At 42.3% G+C, this 21,657-nt stretch overlaps 1 protein-coding gene across 2 annotated transcripts in view; it reads right to left on the bottom strand.

The window, feature by feature from the left end:
• Positions 1–21,657, bottom strand: part of SGCD (sarcoglycan delta) — a 344,369-nt gene that overhangs the window by 72,114 nt on the left and 250,598 nt on the right. For both annotated transcript variants that reach the window (XM_037398393.1, XM_037398394.1), the window contains one exon: positions 5,090–5,191. In XM_037398393.1, the coding sequence (XP_037254290.1) occupies positions 5,090–5,191 (102 nt within the window). The remainder of the gene's footprint in view (positions 1–5,089; positions 5,192–21,657) is intronic.

Here is a 21,657-nt window from a genome sequence, read left to right as displayed (position 1 = left end):
TAGTGAGACAAGAACATTGGCAAAATAATTATTTATCACTCCTAAAAGCTTCCTTTAAAATTTCTATGATTCAAATACTGGGGCTAGGGAAAATGTAAAGTACAGATAAGCATATTTTATGCACTTGCTAGTCTTGCTTTTATGCTGATGAGAATTTACTAAACACCAGTAAAGGGAATAGCAGTTATCAGCCCTAATTTGCAACCGTGAATTTTTTAGGCCAAACAGATGCCCTTGCAGAATCGCAGCCAAGTGTTAATGACGGGCTCAGTCCTTGGTCCACTGTAGTCACTAGTTATTTTGTACGGCTTCAGATGAGACCAGGTTTGCTCCAATGCTCTGAGCAAGCACGCTGCTCTCAGTGAGACGCTCACTGCCACAGTAAGCAGGATAGGGACCTCGAACACAGAATCACAGAATCATTCAAGTTGGAAAAAACCTTGAAAGTACCACCCAAAGAAAGGAAAATAAAAAACAAGACGCTGTACTTTGCCTCAGGATTTTTTCTTTGATGCATAAGCTTCTTCTAAATTATTTTTTCAACTGATTAAAAATAACGGGAGGCAGACCTTCCACGTGAAAGCAGCGAAATAGAGAGGCCTCTTTTAAAAGACACTTAAGATCTCCGCAAAATCTGTTCAGTGAATTTTGCCATCACTTACACCTGTGCAACAAGAGAATAGCTTGGAGCTCCCCCAGGCAGCAGAGGACAGACAAGAAAGGTTGTGCCCACGTTGAGACCCACGTTCCTAGACCTGCCCATCAGTGTTAAGACTGCTGAATGGGCAGGACCCCGGTCAAGAGCTTTATCCTGCAAAAAATCTTGGTCAGGCAAATTCATACTCTTGCCTTTAATAGGGTTCAGGGTAAGAAAATTTTAGCTCAGGTGTAAACATTTACAAACTGCGGTTTATTTTTTTCTATCTATGCACTTGAAATGAACATTGAAAGGGCAAACCCATCTTAATCCTATCATGCCAATGTCTTTCTCTGCTTCCTAAAGCCGAGATTATCATCTCATTGGTTGTCACACAGCTCCTGAGAGAAGTAATTCACTTGATTTTCCTGTATAATCACAGCACAGGATTTTATTTCTGTTGTTATTGGAATGGAAAATGCACACAGCCTGTTCCCTGTCTTGCCCCTTTAAGTTATTTATAGAGCTGGATATGGCACGCTTCAAAACACCCAACTGCACTAAGAAAGCTAAATCTGTTCTCGCTCTAAGTTTCAAGTAACCTGTTTGTTAGCAGCTCTTCTCAACAAAGGCAGGAAAATTTCCAGTTTTAAATTTCGATTCAAATCAAGGCAATGAAGACTGAAGACCACAAAACCATTGCCATTGCTTTCCAGCACATAAAATTAACAATTTGTGCTGCTGCGTGCAACTTTCAGTCAAAGTTTGTCTGATTTATAAGCAAGCAGATGGTTTACACGATAGTCCATAATAAATTACAACAATTAGAAAGACAGCTACATTTTGAGACTGACAGTGCAGCTGAGCTGCAGATGGGTTTATAGATGACCCTTCCAATTTTTAATAATCTCCATAATTTATGTGCAAGTAAAGAAATGCGAGGATTCCTAATGCACCTTCTTGACTAAGTACAAATCACTTTTATTTACACAGGCAATACTTCATGGTCCAGTTAACTTCTTAATTAAAGGCAGCAAGATGCTCATGTTCCATGCAAGTGGCATGGAAAATACCGTTTAGTGTGGAGTATGTTCAGTTGGGAGTTTAAGATGCTCTGAACACTCCCGGAAAAGGGAATGCATCCATCTCATTTCTTTAAAACAAGACTACAAACAAAGGTGCAAACACTGCTTACCACCAGTTACTATTCATTAATCTCCAGATAAACTTGAGGCTCACGCCAACAACAAGGTTATGCTTATTCTCAAGCTCTGATGCCTAGAAATAGGCTCCTAATCCAGGAGGCATCAAAAAACCAGTATCATTGAGCCAGGACTAGGATGGGGAAACAACAGGAACAGAGACCCTTGTTATATGAAGAGAGAAGGATTCGGGGGATCATTCTTGAATGGGCGAGGAAAAAGGAAAGCAAGCGTGGGTGGTGTCATTCCTGAGACAGCAGACAGTGGTGGTGCAGAAAGAACCTGGTTAGAAGCGGCTTTAAGAAGCCCGTTCATGTCAATGATTTTAATGGCCACTTCTCTGGCATGGGACCGAGCCAGGTCAGTCCAGTCCTTCTGCTAACATTTTTGAAGGGACTCCCAGAAAGATGTCTTTGTTGGGCTGTGATCAATTGCATGTCACAGCAAAACAGATTCAGTTCTGCTTGGCTGTGATTTCAGTTGCAATGAGCTACCTTCCAAAAGGTGCACGGCTACGTGCAACTGCTCTGTCCAGAAGGTGATGAAGGCAGCAGAACCTGCTAGAGCTCTTCAAGGCACCAAGTACAGAAACTTTTCTGTTTACAGAATTTACAGAAACTCAGACCCACACAGCTGGTCTCTTGGGATGACATTCGAGGGCTTTTCCTCCTCTCTAAACCTTGGTCTTCCCTTCCTGACAAATTAATTTGGAAAAGAACTCCACTTTCAAGTGGAAATCCATTACTATCTTTAAACCAGAAGGCACAGCTCCTAGGAAAGCCACCCTGTGTGTAATTGTAATTACCGCTGTCCTGGGACTTCAGAGATGCAGCGGAGAAAAAGAGGCTCCAGTGACAAATTCGGGCTTTCAAGAATTACCACAATTCATGTTTTGGAGATATTTTGGCAAGGATCGTGCAGCTCTGCCCACAGCAGGGGAGCAGCACTGCAGAGACACACGGATGGGAAAACCCACTCCAAGGAGGGACTGCAGCCACCTACAGAGAAGGTGACGCTTCTCCTGCCTTTCCCACGCAGCACCAACGCCCCTGCATCTACTACACGGAACGACAGCCAAATCAAATTTGTTGTTGCTTCTTTTGTTTTTTTATATATGAAAGTCTCCTATAAATAACCAGTGTCTGAAAGTCTTTTGAGCTTTATATAAAACCATTATCTAGTACAGTACACAACTCTTAGGGTATTTAATTAAACTTATGAAAAATATTATATGTCAGCTTATTTACGGGATGCTCTTTACTGTTATTTGTCATGTTGTTTCTCTTACACTTTGCATAGTTAAAGCCCCATTATGCACTTCTGAAAACCCAGAGAATTAGTATGGATGTTCATCTGTGCTACCGAGTGCCGAGTTCAGCATTTTGGCACTATTCATCAGGTTCAGAAACTGCTAGCATGCTTCCCTCCAAAAGAATCCTGGGTCATTCTACTGTTCTTTAAAAAAATATAGCCTTAGTTACATAATAATATTTTTAAATATAGCCTTGGTTATTTAATATTATTTTTAAATATCACATAACTATAATCCTTTGATTGATAGCAACCCCTTCATTTGCTTTCAAGTGGCCTAATTCACACACCCCACAAGGACACAGAAAATGATGGAAAACAATAGGATTGCCCCTGTTGCACCCAGCCCAGTACTAATTTCAGCATTATTGTGATCAACCTGAAAGCCAGCACAGGCGATTCCAGTTTAACTCCACTTAGAAATCAGACAAACTGTATGCATGGTTTATGTAACTGTACAGTTTCCAGGACTCATCTACCAAAGCCAGCAGGGATGCTCCTACTCATTAGGCTGCAGATCAGACCTTCTGGCTTGCAGCTAGATCCTTCTCTGGCTAACAGCAAAGATAATCCTGGAGGAGGGATATAGCAAGGAATGCATACAGGCCTTACCTTATGTTTCTTGTTCCTTGCATTCATTAAACTGTCAGTGGTGTGGAACCTAGTTTTATAACCTCAAGGAGCGGACACCTTTGGCCCCCCGCTGTATTAAAATGTAGATCAATATGGTAATACAAATCCAGTAAACTTCCCAGTAGCAAGAAGTGGTTCTCAGTTCTCTTAGTAATCAAATATTATTCCCAGCAATCTAACTAAAGAAAAAGAAACGTAAGTAGCAATTTGTCAGTCTATTTATCAAAGCCAGTGCTGCACCTTTCCTACACGTTACGTTACAAAGTATAATCATGTAAGGTTCTACAGTTTTGTTTTAATTCAGGGATGAAAACATTTATATCTATAAATGTTTTCTTATTAACTTTGCTTCTTAAGTGATTATGCTTGTTGAAATCCATTCCTAGACATCCTACGGAGGTTACAACCTTCAATAATTAAATCGGATATTTTATTGGCTGTTGTGTTGATTACGCTACAACTTCCAATTTCTACCAGAGCACTGAAATGCTCAGATAAAGGGAAGTTAACTTTATTTAATTAGCTATCTTTCATTGTTATCAAAATGGATAGACAGTATCTGACTCAAATTAACACTTTGGATCAGAAAACGAGACAGATGACATCTTCTGAGAAGGATCCTGGAAACTCTATAATCGTTCCAGTTATTTTAAAGCTGCTCAGGACAAACAGGATGGCATTAGAAAAAGTCACCAACAGTCAATGAAAATGCTCTTTCAATCACACTTGGGTTCTTTCCTATTTTCACTTGTTAACATCCTTGCTGCTTTTGTCAAGCAGTCTCTCCTAGTAGCATTGAATTTTAACTGCACAGAATTTTAAAACACAACATGAAATAGTACTGGGCACATAGTATGGGTTTATTGTGCCAGCTAACAACAGACCAGGCAATTGTGCCAAGGCATCACCTCTCTGGACTCTGCTGAAAAGGAGTAACTAGTTAAATGTGAGTGGATTTCACAGCTGCCTGTCATCCCTCCTCCTTGGAAATGTTAGGTCTTTCAGTTGAGGGTTATTCATAATTTATTTCAAAAGGAGACAAAAAGACAATGTGAAACCGCAGAGATCCTGGAAGCATTTTAACTATGGCTTGCACGAACTGAACCCACATATACGGATTTGCACCTGTCCAGAGGATATAGCGTCCAGATGAAGTCCTCAAAGGACACCCACTGTCCTACTCTGCAAATTACATTTGTATAGAGGGGCCAAAAAAATTTATGCACTAAACATACCACCCCGCCATGTCATGATTTCCTACTGTTAGGGCTACCAAAACATGCTTATTCCTTTCCCAACAACTTACTGGTCTTGACCGGATTTCTTTGGCGTAGAGAGGTTTCAAGAATTCTGAATCTCCTTCGAGCTTTAGACCCTTTTCCGTGATTCTCAGGTTCCCCATTCCATCCTAAAACACAGACAGAAAGAAACAACCACATTAGTTACAATTACTAAATTCATCAGGCAGCCAGTGGCTGATTTTTTTTTTTTTTTCCCATTGAGGCTATCACATAAAGCACTGGGAGGCACTAGACAATGCAATTACTTGTGTTATCCTTTTAGCTCTCTTTCTGTAAAAAAAAAAATATTCCTGTTCAGAACAATCTTCACTGCCCCCCAGTACACCACTTACACTGATGAAAGATGTTCTTTTAAGCTAGTCAACTCTACTCAAAGAGATGCAGCGATGTTCTGTGTCAACAGGAAACTATTCACTGTAATATTCACTGGCTGCCCATATATTAAAATACCTCCTCATTCATAGCGAATCCATATCAAGACTATTTGATTAATTCTACTGAACTCCATATAGAGAATATGTGATTAATTCCACTGAACCAACAAAAAAAAGGTTTGACTACGTAGGAATACTGTGATAAAACGTGGTAGAGAGCTTGATCCCTGTCATTTGGGAAAATATCTGCAAAACGTGGACTCTTTGGTGGGATTTCTTTAGGGCTATCAGTCCTTACAACAAAAATGTGGGAACTTGGTTAGTTTCAAGTCTCACAGTCTTTCCTGAGCTTTCCATACTGTTAAGATGCTACACAGCTTTACTGGAACATACAATTGTGCTCTGGAAGAAGCAGAGATACAACAAAAATATTTTTCCAACAGATTGCTCTCCTGTCTTGGTCTAACTTCTGACTTTTCTCTCCTGTGATGACCAGCTCAGGATCAGAGCCCTTGCTCTGCTCCTTGCACAGCCCAAGCACATCCCAGCAAAGTGAACCTTTATATCGAAATCTTCAGGTCTCCTGCATCATCCTCATGCCCTTCAAACAACCATTGCAAAGTCCATCGGCCAGGCGTTAAGTGACTGATGTAACACGCACGTCTGTCCTCTCCTCGTTTGGATTTCATACTCGCAGCTATTGGTCCTCACCCTCTCCCCAGCCGTCCCAGGCTCCCGGGTCTCCAGTGCTCCCCGTGCTTCCACGGTAAAAATCTTGACAAATGTTGTAAAGTGTGGGCTACAGGCCTCCAGCAGATCCCTGCAAATAGTCTCCTTTCTTTAGAAATTGTTTAGTTATGTCTGTCCGAGATGTAATGAAACATTTGACAAACCATAATAGCAAACAAAATACATGTCAAGATTTTATATGAGTTCTTTGTACGGTGTTTATGCAATAAGACAGGTATACAGATACACTGGCATGGAGGAGAATTGGAGCAAACTATATTTCACCTTAAACTTGTGAAAGTCATAACTTTTACTAAGATGAGGGATTTAGGTTCGCTTAGGCTATCATTGCTTAGAAATCTGTGTGTGTGTAAGAACTGTGGTGTGGGTAGGGAACTGCACAGTTAAATGTATCATCAAACCCACATCAAACGCACGGTATTATTTCTAAGATTCAGGGTGATTGTCAAAGTCTGCAAGGATTGAGGTAAGTTGGGGTTTTCTTCTGAGAAAAAGATGGTCTGAAGAATACCTTTCAGCATAAATCTGACTGACTTACTAGGATCTGAGACTGATGCTAGCAAAATCTATGCCGTGATGTTAGCAAAATCTATGCCGCTACGTGCATAAATTAAGATTGGGAAATGACCAGGAGTTGGGTAGTCAAGAACTACCACGACACCCCTCAAACATACCCCTTAAGGAATCTTTCCACCTGTTTTTCCCCCCTCATTTCACCAGGCTAGAGAAGCAGGACGGTAGTGCTATGATACCTCAAGGCCTCCAATATAAGGCAGGATACAACAATCACAAAACCTACAACAGCTGGACCTCCGCGTGGGAAGGACATTGCACTGAGGGACACACATCAGCACTTCCAGGCAACGGGATTCATGTTACAGTGAGAGATGCTGAAACCAAGGGTCATGCAGGCCACAGGGTGTCAGAAGTAGTAATTTGGAGGAATTGCTGATCTATAAATCTGGACATGCCATACTGACTCCATGGCATCTCATCAGGCAATTCAGGGACTCATTGAGAGGGACTGCACTGCCTCCTCAAGCGCTGCCACGTGTGTCCTTAAACACTGAAGTCCAAATCAAAAGAGGCAGCTCAGCACCTAACTCACAGCTGTTTCAGGGATTTTAGAGGAAAGGGGATATGTACTTGGGTAGAAGCCCTTCAAAGATCAAGGAAAGACCAAGAAAATCCAGGAAAGCCACATGTATTTGGATATCCATCTTGCCTATTTTATAATCCAGCTGCAAAAAATAAACCACATCTGTCTACTTGCCCTTCCTCCCATTGCGTGTGCACTTCCAGCTCTGGAAGAGGAATCACTGTCACTAAAGGTAAACAGCCAACGCGAACAGATTTGCATGAACTATTGCCAAAAGGCATGAATTTGGAGGGATAAAAATCAAAGACGCAGCACAGCTCAGCAGCGGCACCGGTCACTTGCCAGAGGTTCTCCCGTTCCAAGAAGGATCGTTCCCAGGGTGTATCCTGCCAAGTAAAGATTGTTCTTGCCAGAGCATGGTGTCTTCTGAACAAAGGCAGGCTCAGGAGTGCTGGGCGATAAAATGACCGCTGTCATCTCATTTTGAAATGAAAGCTGTAAGCAAACTTTAAATAGAGACATATGCTGAAAATGCTATAGTGTTGAAGGGAGGGGAATGCGAGATGGGTCATAAAGTGCCACTTGCTACGTTCCTTGTCCCAGGTGTAAAATAGCGGCTTATGAATTCTGGGTTGGTAGTGGCACAGAAGGGGTTCATTTTTCTCAAGCAAAAGGATGAAGGAAAATGAGTGAAATATGATTATGCACCAAAGAGCGGAGATTAAATTTTGATATGGTATGCTTTGCGATTGGAGTGAGCAGGAATTATTACAGCTATCTGCAGACCCTCACACATTTTCTGCTGCTAAAAAAACTCTACAGTTCCCCCCCCACCCCCCCATATTTCAGTAAGGCTACATGCCCTGAGGGCTTTCACATTGCAGGGTCTTCTCTGGCTTCATTAAGAAAAGCTGCAGGTCATGCAAGCTGGTATCCACATACAGCTGCGAGGATGACCACCTCTGTGGATAAGCAACCCTGACCACTTCCAGGGCTCTCTCCTGAGCTGAAGTGGGCCAGTACCTTACCAGTAACATGGACTGATGGATAAAGGGACTTGTCCAGTCACCCTTGAAACTATGGCAAACCAGCAATTTCAACGGCTCACAACTATATTCTATCCTGAGTGGTGACACAGACCCAGCATTCCGATCTGCTCCCCTCTTGTGTGTCTCTCTTCCCTTCTTTCCTTCACCCCGTCTCCCAAGTGTCCCCCACAGGATTTTTGTACATGAAAAAACCACATTCGGTACATTTAGCTCACAGCTAGCAGGTCCTATACATCCCCAAGGGTGTATACAAGCCCCTATACACATGGGGCAACGTACTACAACCAAACCATCAAGAACACAATTTGATTTATATCATATAAGCAGGCATATTCTCTTACAAAACCACTGGGCTGGAGAAAAAGAGGCAATTCCCCATGTTATTCTTCTCAACCTTTAATCTCCATTCATCTTTCTCTCCTCCTGTGGCTGCCAAAACTAACAAAACCCACACCCAGCAGACTTTATCTCTTGCTTTCCCTGGTGCCTGGGATTGGGATGCAGTGCTTAGCACTGACTCTTAGCATGATTAACTCTCTGCTGTTCATGTTTCTCATGATTAAAGATGACAGCTTTTTGTAGTGACAGTCTGGGTCAGTAGGTGAAAAAGCAAGCAAAGGTTATAATCTGAGTTTAAAGTTAACAAGTATCTTGGCCTCTTATAGTATAATCGTTATTAAATCATATTCATTTATTATTTCCCATTAGGAAAAAAAAAAAAAAAAAGCTGCTTGCAGAATTATATAGCGATCCCAAAATACAGATGCATTAGAGAGAAAACACTGTATGAAAGACTACCTCTCATGTTGTTTTGGATAAAGCATCTTCATCCTTTTTAAATTATATGGTTTAATAACAAATAAATGTCATACTCTGCTACAGAGAATATATATGAAAGTTACTATGAAATTTCATGGACTGTGACCTATAAAATATAGCAGAAAGATGCCCAGAGTGACAGAGACCACCAGTTTTCATTAAACATTGTGTCTGTCACTGGTATATATCCTTATCTGCCACTCTATTGATTATGAATAAGTAAAAAAAACAAAACAAAAAAAAAAGGCAGTATTGATTATATGATACACTGACATCTGACAATCTTTGTTTCTCTCCTTTTTATTGTTATACTCCTCAGCAGGGAGTGAATGACTTCATTGTGCAGGCACAAGCCAGCTTTGTGGGAGCTTCAAGGAGGCATGCTCCCACCAGGAGGCACAGCCCTGGAACTCCCCATTACCACCTGCTTTGAATTATTTGGCCTTTTGGTAGGGCTTGGTGAAAACCTTCACATCAATTTTATCATCTACGCCCCCTCTCTTTTTAATGCAATGCCTTGTAATGGGCAGGCATAAAAATTTATGTGCTATTGCTGACTGCTCTGTGTTGAAAGGAGACTGAAATGGTAAAATCCTGAATGAAATAAATGTCATTTCAGTGATGCTGAATGAGAAAGGTATTTTTTTTTTTTTTAGTAGCTTGGGAAGCAAATCAGTTTTACAACCAATTACAAATGATGGTGTTAGTGTTAGTGGAAGAGCCCAGCATTGCTGCTATCCGATCATCAAGGCTCCTCTCTGCCTTTTGGATAGCAACGTGGCTGTAGATGTGGGTAAAGCCTAGATTTTTTTTTTTTATTATTTTTTTTTTTAATTGCACGGCTCATAGCAGGGAGACTCAGTTAACAGAATAAGGAAAAACCAGCCAACCTAACCAGAGGCACATAACTGCTATGGTAAATACCTGGAAGTGGTACTAGCTGTACCAATCCCGAGTGCTTACACATAGGAAGAGGGGTAATTTTCAGTGGCGTCTGCTACCCACGGGCAGCTTTATTATGTCAGGCTGGGCTCGCACCGCAGTTTTAACCTAGCTGAGAACCAAGGCTTTGATCGTAAACAATAAATTCAGCCTCACGCTCCTCTGTGATTCCTCAGTTCTCCTGGCATTTCTGAATATAGAGGAGAATTTGCTGTTTATTGAGGTGTTTTAAAGGATTTTAAGGACACTGGTGATGGGGAACACAGAGAGCTCCAGCTGTCTGTGGGCCACCACCAGCATCGGTGGGTGCTTACCCACGGTTTTCCCTGCACCTCCATCACTTTTCAGTTTTCAGGAGAAAAACTGTTGGCACGGCAGGTAAGCATGTACTTTTTTTACTAGGAATAAACTGAAGTTATGTTTGGCAATGTCCTGTAGGAGAGAATTATCTCTGGAGACTGCTCATGTCAGATGGCTGAAACACCTGATTATCGTTGCTTGTATTATTGATCGCTGTGCTCTGCATCACTTCCAGATATGTGCAAGTTATTACACAGCTCAATACATCCAAAGTTAGGGGGGAAAAAAGCAAATGCAAGTGACCTGTTTTATTCTTTCCCTACTGGGAAGATTTCTGTGCTGTTCTTCCACCTCTGACACGATATTAAATGTTTCCAGATTCCAGGGATTTAAGGAAGGTCTGTTACAGATACACTTTGTTGCCAGTTCTTCACAGCCTCAAACACTGACTTGCTCTAACAGGGTCTGCCCTCCCTTCTCCTCATTTCCTTCACTTAATTTCTCATCTCAATAAAGATCCCAGGATGCAGCTGCGCATCAGCAGCACTATTTTCCTATAGAAGCCAGGAGAGCTTAAACATCTACCAGCAGCATCAGTCCTATAAACTTACGGCTGGTTACACAGCAGAGCCCACAGCAACACACACTCCAAGAGAAGGCGACAACGTGCGACAGCTTCTTCCTCTGACGTAAGACCTTGTTTTGAGACTTCATGAACAGGCTCAGGTTGCACAGACAATACAGAAAAACAAGCCAACACAGCGTTACACAGCATATACGACCACACCCCGTATGCATAGGCACATACTTACTGCATATTGAATTGCAACTATGAGGTCTCATGTCCACAGCCAGCATTCGTGTCCCTCTTCTGCCTGCTTATTGACCTCAGATATCCCTGTCAGATGTCCCTATGACAGTGCTAGTGTTTTCGTTTAAAGGCGATAGGCACGATGCTGAGACATCGGTGGGCGAAGGAAGGTGACCCCAAGCACCTTGCATCAGTGAGACAGTACAGACGCCCTCTCCAGGGAAGGAGGGAGAGATGGATGAAACACAGCTAAAATCTCTGCAGCTAATTGGTGCGCTAAACCAACATTATAAATTGCAAGCTAACTTGCTGCTCCCTCCAGAAGCTCGTGACAGCCTGCGAGGAGACACTTCCCTGGTGCTGCAGTAATCACTCACAGGGAGACATGGAGCTGAATGAGCCAAGACCAGCTGTGGGAGGCACCCACTGGAAAAGGACCTGTAGAAGCTGGAAAATGACCTCCAGAAGCTCCCGTTAAAGCTGTATGAGTGAGGCAGGCACTTTCAGTTCCTTCCACAGGTGTGAAGTCATTCCTGATAGCGATGGGAAAGCCAGGTGGCTGTTAATTTATGAAGGAATTACGTGCAAGTGGGGGAAATGGCCTTGCAGACCATTATGGTTAATGTAAAATCCAGCCCAGACCAAGCCCACACGAAGCTCAGAGCCCTTCTTTTCCAGGAATTTGTGAATTCCTCTGCCTGACTGCAGAAAAAGAGGCAGAAGATGAGAAAAAGGGAGATAATGAAAAGAGCACAAGAACCGAGAGGCCATCTCACCGTTACGGCAATGGGTAGGTGCAGAAAATCTTGATGTTGTTCCTGCCAGACTCACGTGCCACGATGGTGTTAGGGACATCTTCCACGTGCCCGTTCCCATAGTACCTTTCCCCTCTACCTGTTCCTTCCACACTGACCAGGAGCTCACCACGGCCAACGCCACTTACTCTGAAGATAACTCAAAGAGCCCCGTGAAGCTGTCACTGAAGGCAAAAGAAACTTCAACATTGGCTTTAGTGGGAAGTTTTAAGAAGCGGGAAGAACAGGATCAAATGTGGTTTTACAATCACTGTTTCAAATAAGTTACAACTGACCAAAACAACTAAATCCCATCCCTTGAAACAATTCCAGGCTAGTGTTGGAATAATGTCTAAACAAATCGTTCAGCCAGACCTTGAAGAAAGCCCCGCTCTGGATTTACTGCATATTGCTGGAACTACTTTGGGCAGGAGGCATTTCTTTTCAAAGCAAACTGCTAGTGAGTTTACTCAAAGTATGATCATGCGTGACACAACAAAACCAGGATTTCTATGAAACAAGCCACCCCATCTCCCCTTTTCCAGGGAAAAAGATTAGCAGACCTTTTAGGGAAATGATTACGGATCCCAACATCGTTACTACAACACAACCCTCATATGCAAAATTCCTCCCTAGGGTAATAATCTCCCTTTCCATTGGTACAGCAGGGAAGTGATTGAAATTTGCCTTTCACACCTCTCAGCTCCCTGTTATGAAGCACTTTGGCACTGAAGCATTATAAAATGAGCCGTGTTCTCTCGAGCGCTTTTCTGCTTTTTTGCTCCCACACAAATAGTAAGGTTTCACATCTTATCATCCACATATATTCCAAATCTGTCCCTTGAATTCTCCATCTTTTTTAGTCTACCTCATTACCATAATTATGCTAACTAGAAGGGAAAAGTCCCATCCTGCAGAAATTTGTACTCACTTAGAAGTGGAAAAAAAGATTCTTATACTCATAGGAACAAGTACTCGTCTAATGCAGCAATGTAGTAATAAAATCAGCGCATAAATTCACTGTAAAGTTCAAAGGGTTACAGAAACAGGTTTTATAAATTATGGCCTAATACTCCTGAATGACGTTAGTCTGTCCATCACCAAAGGAAGGACAGAATAAACACTTCTGGTTTTAACTAGAAAGATCCTGGACACAACATGCCCTGTGGCATCGCTCCTCCAAGTAACACCAAGGCTGAACTGAACTCACTTGCCTTTATATTGTTGGAAGAAGTTTCCAGGGAGGAGTAGGATATTTTTCTCCTTTCTCTAACTTTGCAGATCCCTTTTGTGTTCTGTACTTACACTCTGAAGTATGATGTTTCTGACTAATCCGGTATTTAGCAATTCCCCCGGACCAGCAATGGAGCTGGCAGGTTGAGTCCTGAGGGCACGGAAAGGGAAGCACCAGGTCTCACGTGGCACTTGTGAAGGTGAGCTCTTGAAAATGGGGCGCTAATCAGAGCACACCAGGTCTGTTCAGAGAAATAAGGCTCACGCAAACATGCTCTGGGTTCAAACCCCTGCTCAAGATCCATGCCAGCGCTCCATACACCAGCAATACAAGCACAGCGGAGAGACCTGCCAGGGCTGTGGCTGCTCTCACAAGTCCCATCTAAAGGGCACATTTGATGACCCCATCCCAGCAGACCTGTTTACAGGCTACAGGGAAACTCGGAGGAGGCACCTGATGCACCGACCTTCTCAAAACCCACCGCACCTGCATTATATACTCGCTGCTACGGCAACATCAGCCTCCAAAGGTAGGATAATCATGACGTGAATCCGTATTTTCAGTTGCTTCATTTACTCTCCTCCACTATTATCTCCTCTGTTTCCAAAGGCCAAGAGAAAGCAGGGTGGATGGGGAGGAATATTTTCAATTCACCTCAGCTGATCACTTCTGATACCGGATTCAGCTAATATTAGGCATTTAACTGACGAGCCTGCCTTGGGAAGATAATCACCCCGTGCTCCCTCTGCAGCCAGGAGAAAGAAAATAGCAACGGAGCCCACCTAGCACCCAAATCACTCCCTGGAAGTGCTTCTTCCCACCTGTTGTGGAGCTCCTCCATGGTAGGCATCTTTTCTGGATGCCTATAGATAACTGGGATAAACCTAGACCTCAGTAGTGTGCAATGGGATTCAAACAGAAAATAAATGGGTTGCCAGGCAAAACAATAAACAAATATCATGAAATGAAATACACTTCAAAAATGTGATTCCATCTACACTGTCACAGAGTGGCTTCAGGGATTATTTTAATCATTTTTTTTTTTAATCAAGACCCATACTTTTAATAAAGATAAAAGATCAGGCACATTCAATTTATTTGCACAGGTAGGTAAAAAGAAATTTGCATTAAAATAAAATTCTCTTTATTAAGAGGAATCCATAGTCCCCTCGTTAAGAAGCTGCCCTCGTGGCTAAGGCACCGTCACAGAATTTTTATAGCTGCATTTGTCACAAAAATAGATTATTTTGCTCTTCCACTATCAGAATATACTGAAAAATAATTTAAATTGTCTTCCAGACTTACCTACAGTGTGTATATGACATTGTTGTTTGCAAGGGAGGCTCTGGGGACAGCAAAGAAATGAGAGAACGGAAAGCGCTGCTCCCAAAGAGGCTGAAATAAGTATATTGCTTCTATTGCTTTTTGAACAATTGCCAGCGAGTAATTATTCATAGAGGAAAATATATGGGTATGTTTAGGGTCCCCTACTACTGCAAATGGTGGGCAAGGAATGAGATCCATGGATCAGATCTGTGGAGTGCATCTACTGGTTTTTTTAAATAGCTCTACCACTGTACAACCACCCGGTACCTGGCCCTAGGGCAACGGGGTGGGCAACGGAGGGGTCTGGGGCAACGGAGGGGTCTGGGGCAACGGAGGGGTCTGCAAGCCACCGGCAGCTGCTGCGGCGGTCGTTCAGGCGAAGTGGGCAGGGGGCTGCAGCAGGTCATGGCACGTGGAGCAAACCCTGGCCGGCACCCACCGCGTCGTCTTGGGGCAGACGGACGCACAGCTCAAACCAAGCTCCCACCGCTTGCCCTAACGTTCAGTCACGGGCTGCGACCGCCCAGCAGCAGCTAGGGGGGACCCGAGGATAAGCAGCAGTTCCATTACTCATCTTTTACTCCTCCCCAAACTCCCAGCCCCATCAGAACTAACACACAGCCACCTAGCGCACCTTACACATGCTCTCACACCTGTGCCTGCCCACACACCCCAACACCCTCATAGGGGAAAATGAGGCACAAAGTCAGGCACCCACTGGCCGCTGCACACGAAAGCTGCGTTAAAGGAGGAGCTCCCAAGGTTTCTCTCCCGCACCTTGTTGTGTCACAGCACTGCAGCTAAGACACTATATATAACCTGCTCCTAAGAAACAACAGGTTAATTTTAGCAACTTTCAAATGCCGACAATTCAGACTTCAGATACTCTCACGTCCCTGTGGTTTTCATTCCTCTGCCTGCTTGCCAGAAGATGCATTATGCTAATGCCCGCTGTCTTCTTCACAACTTTTTCGTGCACATTCAAAAGTGTTTACTAAAATAAAAAGAATGATGGTTACACAGCGAGGCAACTAGGAGCAACCTGCAAGACAGCGCTTCCTGATATAATTTCCAAAATTATCATCATGGCAGTTTCTAATTCTCGAGCTGCAGAGTAACTGGCAAACACTGAGATAATTTTCCTACTGTTTACTTTGTGAAGAAAATAAAGGCAAAATCGCATTCTTCTTTTTCATATCCAGAGTTCATGCGTGGGGTGGTTTTAATTTCAAATTATTTATTGAGTGGGTACTTACTGACTCATAAGGGACTTTTGCCAGATGCCAAGAGATTGTCTTGAAAGGCAGGAGCACCATATTATGTGTGTGAAGATCAGGCAGTTATGTGAAATACCCAAGAATCACACGCAAAAAATAGACAACTGGCATCGGCAAACTATAATACAGCGAGACACATCACCTTTTTTTAAAAAAATACTTTTTTAAATAGTCTGAAAGTCACAGGAAAGTGATTGCTCCTACTGCGCTTTGCCCCTTAGAGAACATAGCTCTGTGTGTCATTTCATTACAGAAATATGCCTTATTTGGGGATATTAGCATTTCTTCCTCCTTCTGCTTCTTTTTAAAACATGACACCAGCAGGAACAAATTAAGTGACTCACAATCTGCATACTTACTTATTTATTTATCCTCTGTGTGTAACCTCAACTCAGCTTTTTAAATTTCTTTCACTAGCACCAAGATCATCTGAGTAATGAGATCTTTCAAAATAATATATGAAGTGTCTCACATCTGGATTCCCTTTATTGTGAAACACCTTTGAACCTTCTGCCAGGCCACAGGCATCTCGGATATGAGCTGTTCCTGGGCACAGTTTTGCAGCAACATCAGCATCAGTAAAAAGCGATGCCCACTCCCTCTGGCTTGGCAGAAGGAGCAAGGGCGAGTAGAGCGCAGGATGCTGTCAGTTTGAACATGTTATATTCTCCAGCGAACGCCTGCGAGGTTTGGCAGAAGCCTCTGGTTATGCTCCCTAGGAATTTTTCACAGAAAATAAACAAACAATCCGCAGGAGGAGGGTACAGCCCTTGCCGGGAGCAGCTGCCTAGTCCCGGGGGGCAGCCCTGGGGGGTGCTCGGCGCACCTGCATGCAGGTCACAGCACGCAGGGAGGGGGTAGGCAGGATCAGGCCGTGCCAAAATAATGAACTCGCTGAAATATTTTTATGTTAAAATACTGAAACTCGGCGAGCGCTGGTGGCTGGAAGCGCATCGCTGTGCTCCTCCACACAGCCTTTCGCAGGCAGAGGCAGGGGGCTCGCAGGCAGCAAGAGGTGACGGCTCTCCATCACAGTCCAGGCAGGGCTCTGAGGGCAACCTACAGTTTTCTTACGGCTTTTTGGCCATTTTGACAGCCTGTGCTTGTTACTGCCTGGATAAGACTTTTCCTTCCAAAAGAAGAACCACCAGGGGATAACAACACATACTTGCTAACTGCTGCACTGGGTTAGGGACCAAAAATGTTTGAGAAGGGATTTTTATCCCTTAAAAGAACACAAAGCATAGAGCAAAAAAACTCCAAGGTTAATATTCGTATTTCCTTTTGGCTGAGCATCCAGAGCCTGTCTTCAGGCTGCCTGAAGTCTCGAGACTTCTTTCCCTCTCTGCATGGAGGCGACACGTCAGCATCTTTGCCTGGGACATGGCTGTGACATCTGGGTAGAAGCTCTGCATCACTGTTACCTCCTCCCCTTCCCATCCACCCAAATACTAAACAAGATTTCTCTCTCATTTTGTCTTTCATCACTGACCTACTTGACAACTTCAGTGAATTTAATCTCAAAACACTCAGGGATATGGGGCAAAAAAATATTTTTCCCAGGCTACAGATAAAGAATGTAGTTTCAGGGAGCTTAAATGGCTCAATGGGTCATTTTGGTGACCGGAGGAAATTTAGAACTATATGATAAATTTGGGATATTAATGTAAGAATGAAGTCACACTGCTAGAAGCAATATCTTATTGACAAAACAGCCAGAAAGTTGCAAAGGTAATAAACAAGGAATTGAGATGGATTACTGGTGATATGCCTTTGAATGTATTACTCAATGCCTGCTGTTGGATACCTTGTGGAGTCCTTATATACTTGGGTACAATACTGCACCTATAAATACCTTCCTCAAACGGGACTGTTAATGACAGTAACCGTAGGAAGTGTGGTCAGTGACTTGTTACAGAGGTAGAGGTACTAATACAAGTGTGACAGTTTATTATTCTGTTTGGTTACTACAAGTCTTTGTTGACTCTGCAAGAAATGTGTGGTTTATAGCTATAGCTATGGCTACATATCATGGCTATTTTCTCACTTGAGGTTTATAAAAAAAAATATAATTTTTCTTTCTTTCAGTTGCTGGTAGGGCCTTAAAGACTTTAGCAGTCTTGCAGTCAGTGCAATACATTGATTATTTCTAGGAAATCCTTGGAAAATGTCTCAGATTTCTAACATGGTGAACAGGACCAGCTCACAAGAATACACATTTATGGGATGTTTGCTGCTTAATCAAGCAATTTCTATATTGCGAATTGTCTTGACAAAAATTTCTTACTTTAGTGTTCCAAGCTTCTACAGGCTGTAGAAGATATTCCTTAGAAAACCATGTTTATTCCTCAAATGCTTAAAGATTATGTCATAATGTTTATTTCCAACATTCGCTACCAAACGCAAGCAGCAAACGCTGCAGATCAAAATGACTTTGTCAGAAGTCCCTGCATTTGTTACAACACAAGACATTGCCTAAGTACAGGATCTTTCTATTAAATGAAAAACTATTTAAGTATTTGCTGGTGGTCCACAACATCCTTTCCAAAATTAAAAAGAAAAAAACCCCACAGTTCTTAAGAAGTGGCAGTGGAAGTCTGTCACTTTAAAGACCTTATTTAAGACTGAGCTTGAAGAGATCTGTTTTGGAGCTGAAAATCCTTTGTATGTAACTTAAGGATAGTTTGAGTTATTTTGGGCAGAATTTTAATTTCTGTGAAATGATGAAAGGACTAAAGAAATATCTCAAAAGGCAGACTCAAATGAAGGAAAACAAACATTAAAACACTAATTATATAGACACAGGGAGTATTTCTGCTCCTCAAAAAAATAAGAGAGAAAATCGGGATTCAGCTGCAAACTCATTAACAACCTGTATTTTCAAAGCTTATAGATGTGTCTAGGGCTAGTATTTAATAGAAATACTGAAATTTACAGTAAAGCTATGGAAAGCCAAAAATAAAATCTGACTCAAACACACCCCTCATTCAGCATTTGTCTGATCTCAGTATTTTCACCTCAGCTTGGTCACCTCTCTCTATTCCTCGGGAGCTCCGCACCGCTTCTGCAATACATGTATGTCACATGTACTATCAAGCCGTGCAATGAGTATGTTAAGGTCCTGCTAAAGATGTGTGGTGGATTTTTTTTTTTTTCCTCCTTATCAATCACTATCATGGGGGAAGCAAATCTTATGTAAGTTGAGATAATAATAGCTTCGCTTGTTAAACATCAGACTAAGTATTTCTGGAGAAGCGATGGAAAGTAACATCAGTAAATAGAGAAAATAGCAGGGTATAAAATTCTTTATAGTCATTAATTTGCCTCTTTCAAGACAGCTGTCTGAATGACATGCAGGTAATTGAAATTAAACACATTAATTGCATTTGCAGAATTTAGTTCAGAGCTGTCACCTTTGCCCATTTTAAACAGTTTTAAGTACCCAGGGCGTGCCAAAGATGACCCAAGTCACCTTCAACAAAACTCTTTGTCATCTATGAACTGCTTTGTTTACTGTGCCATGAAGGAGGACCCTCTGCTAGTATTCCCCCCTGTAATTTATGGCTCAAGATGATCAGAGTCCAAATGTCTTTTGGCTAAAACTGGCCACAGAAGCTCCGCAGAGGTGTTGAATGGTGTGCGCCCAAGCTGGTCTGCTCATAGACCACGGGCACACCTGCCCCATGGCCACACAAGGCTCTCAGGCTCTCCAGGAGGAATTTGGAGGACATGTCCCAAGGACCTGGATCAAGGGCGTTGGAGGGAGGGATGGGGCTGGGCAATGGGTAGGAAGGGTGCCACTGCTGCTCCAACGTGGGCACTGAGCTCAACGGTGCTCAGCATCTCCAAACCCTCCATTTATGTCCAGACTTCACCCGCAGACCACATGGGCAGCCTTGCGGAGGGAGCGTGCTCCTCCAAATCCAACACGGGTACGCCGGCACGGCACTGCCCCGTGCCACGCAGAGGTACCCGCGGCGCAGGGGCTGGCAGAAGCAGCACTAGAGTTCCATTAGCGTGGCAATTTGCTGAGCTTTAAATAAGTGACCTTGTGGCTCCCTACACAAAACTGCATCACACGGTACAAATTTACCCATATGAGCCTTCAGCTATTTCATTTCCCACAGGTCTCTTGTCAACGTTTCGTTACATGCCACCCTCTTCCAGTGAAACCACATTTTACTTAAAAAGGGCTACAAAGAATAAACGCAGCTGTAGTTGAACAAACAAGTCAGGTCTGTGGGTGTACCAGACTTCTACAGGAATCTTGCAGTGGTTTCTTGTTTACACTGAACGAAGTGAACTCCGCTTTGCTGTATCATTAGAAGTAATTGCTTTGCCTGCATAGCAACCAGTTTTTAATGTTTCCTTTTTCTGCTGAATCTTACGTTGTTTTTTTTCTAAAGAATCTCTTGACCTAAAGAACTTCTTGTTTGTTAAGAGTATGGCAGAGATTCCTAAATCACTGAAAAATACAATTCTGTTTACTTAAGTTTTGGATAATGCAAACAACTTATACACTTGTTTTTCAAATTCTCCTCTAGCTATTAACTTTGTACATTATTACTGTCTTAAGTTCACTATAAATCTTTCAAAAGGAGTCCCTTTAATCTGCAAGCTCTCCATGATTTGGCTCCTAGCTGTATTTGGGAGTGTGTTCAAATATTTGTGTTCTTCAAGTTCCAAGAAACAATTTATCTGTCCATGCAATCACTCAAGGAATTTTGGCATAAAACTGCCTTTTACTTTCTGAAGAAACAGAAACATTTGACAGTCAGGTTCTCTTTCAGCTGATATATGCAGACCCTGACTTTTATTTGGCTAATGCCACGTGTGTTCAAGTATTAACCTCTACAACAAGCTGACAGCATGCAAAATAGGAGCTTGTGCATGGCATTGCTGGAAAGGGCTTTCTCCCTGTATTGTCTGAAATTTTGATGAAAGCCGGTCTCCACATCAGTTCAATTAGTTTACTAACGTAACATGAATTCCCCTTCATAAGACTTCAAACTCCTGTTTATTGCTCACATTGTTTTAAAGACCTGTAGTTAACAAAAGCTTGTGCCATGGTTAATAGAGGTAATATCTTTAATTGCCTTAGCCATGAAACATCAACAGCTGTCCTAGGATTACCTACAGAGTGTCTTTTGCCTGGAATGGCAGCAGGATGAATGCCTATTAATTCGAGTTAATTAACGGCCTTATACATTCTAGTGTGGACATTCAGTAGATGCTTGTTCAGCAAAACAAACGGGTGTGTGCTTAATCGTGGTTCATCCTGGGCTGATCCATTAACTGTTGTGTGCCTTCACAAGAATGCACGTTCATTAATTCAAGTTAATTGCTATTCAATTACCTTGAGTTATAGTATGTCCCTAAACACTACTGCAGACAGACCCCCTAGAGATTTCATGTACTTCAACTGTTAATTAAGCCATACCACATATTGTTGGTAACTGATTACATCTAGTTTTGAAATAACAACTTCACAGTTACTCTTAAATTGTTTCATAGTAGGATTTTTTTCAAATCTCCTACATAGGTAATTGGAGTGATAACGTTTCTTCCTTGCAATAAAGCACACTTGCATTAATATTATCATTAATGCACTTGGCCAAATATGTTCCCTGCCATCATTCTTTTTTTTATATAACCCATTCATTTAGATGGAAAGAACAGCATATATTTGACCTGATCATCTCAAAATGGCACTCATATGATGGCAGATGTTATGCAAATTTCAGGGTTCTTTCTCTTCATTTTCAAATATTTTTAAGATTTTTCCACAATCTTTTTGT

Source organism: Falco rusticolus, chromosome 8, assembly GCF_015220075.1.
Source record: "Falco rusticolus isolate bFalRus1 chromosome 8, bFalRus1.pri, whole genome shotgun sequence".
Taxonomy (NCBI): Eukaryota; Metazoa; Chordata; class Aves; order Falconiformes; family Falconidae; genus Falco; species Falco rusticolus.
This window is presented reverse-complemented; position numbering and strand designations above follow the sequence as displayed.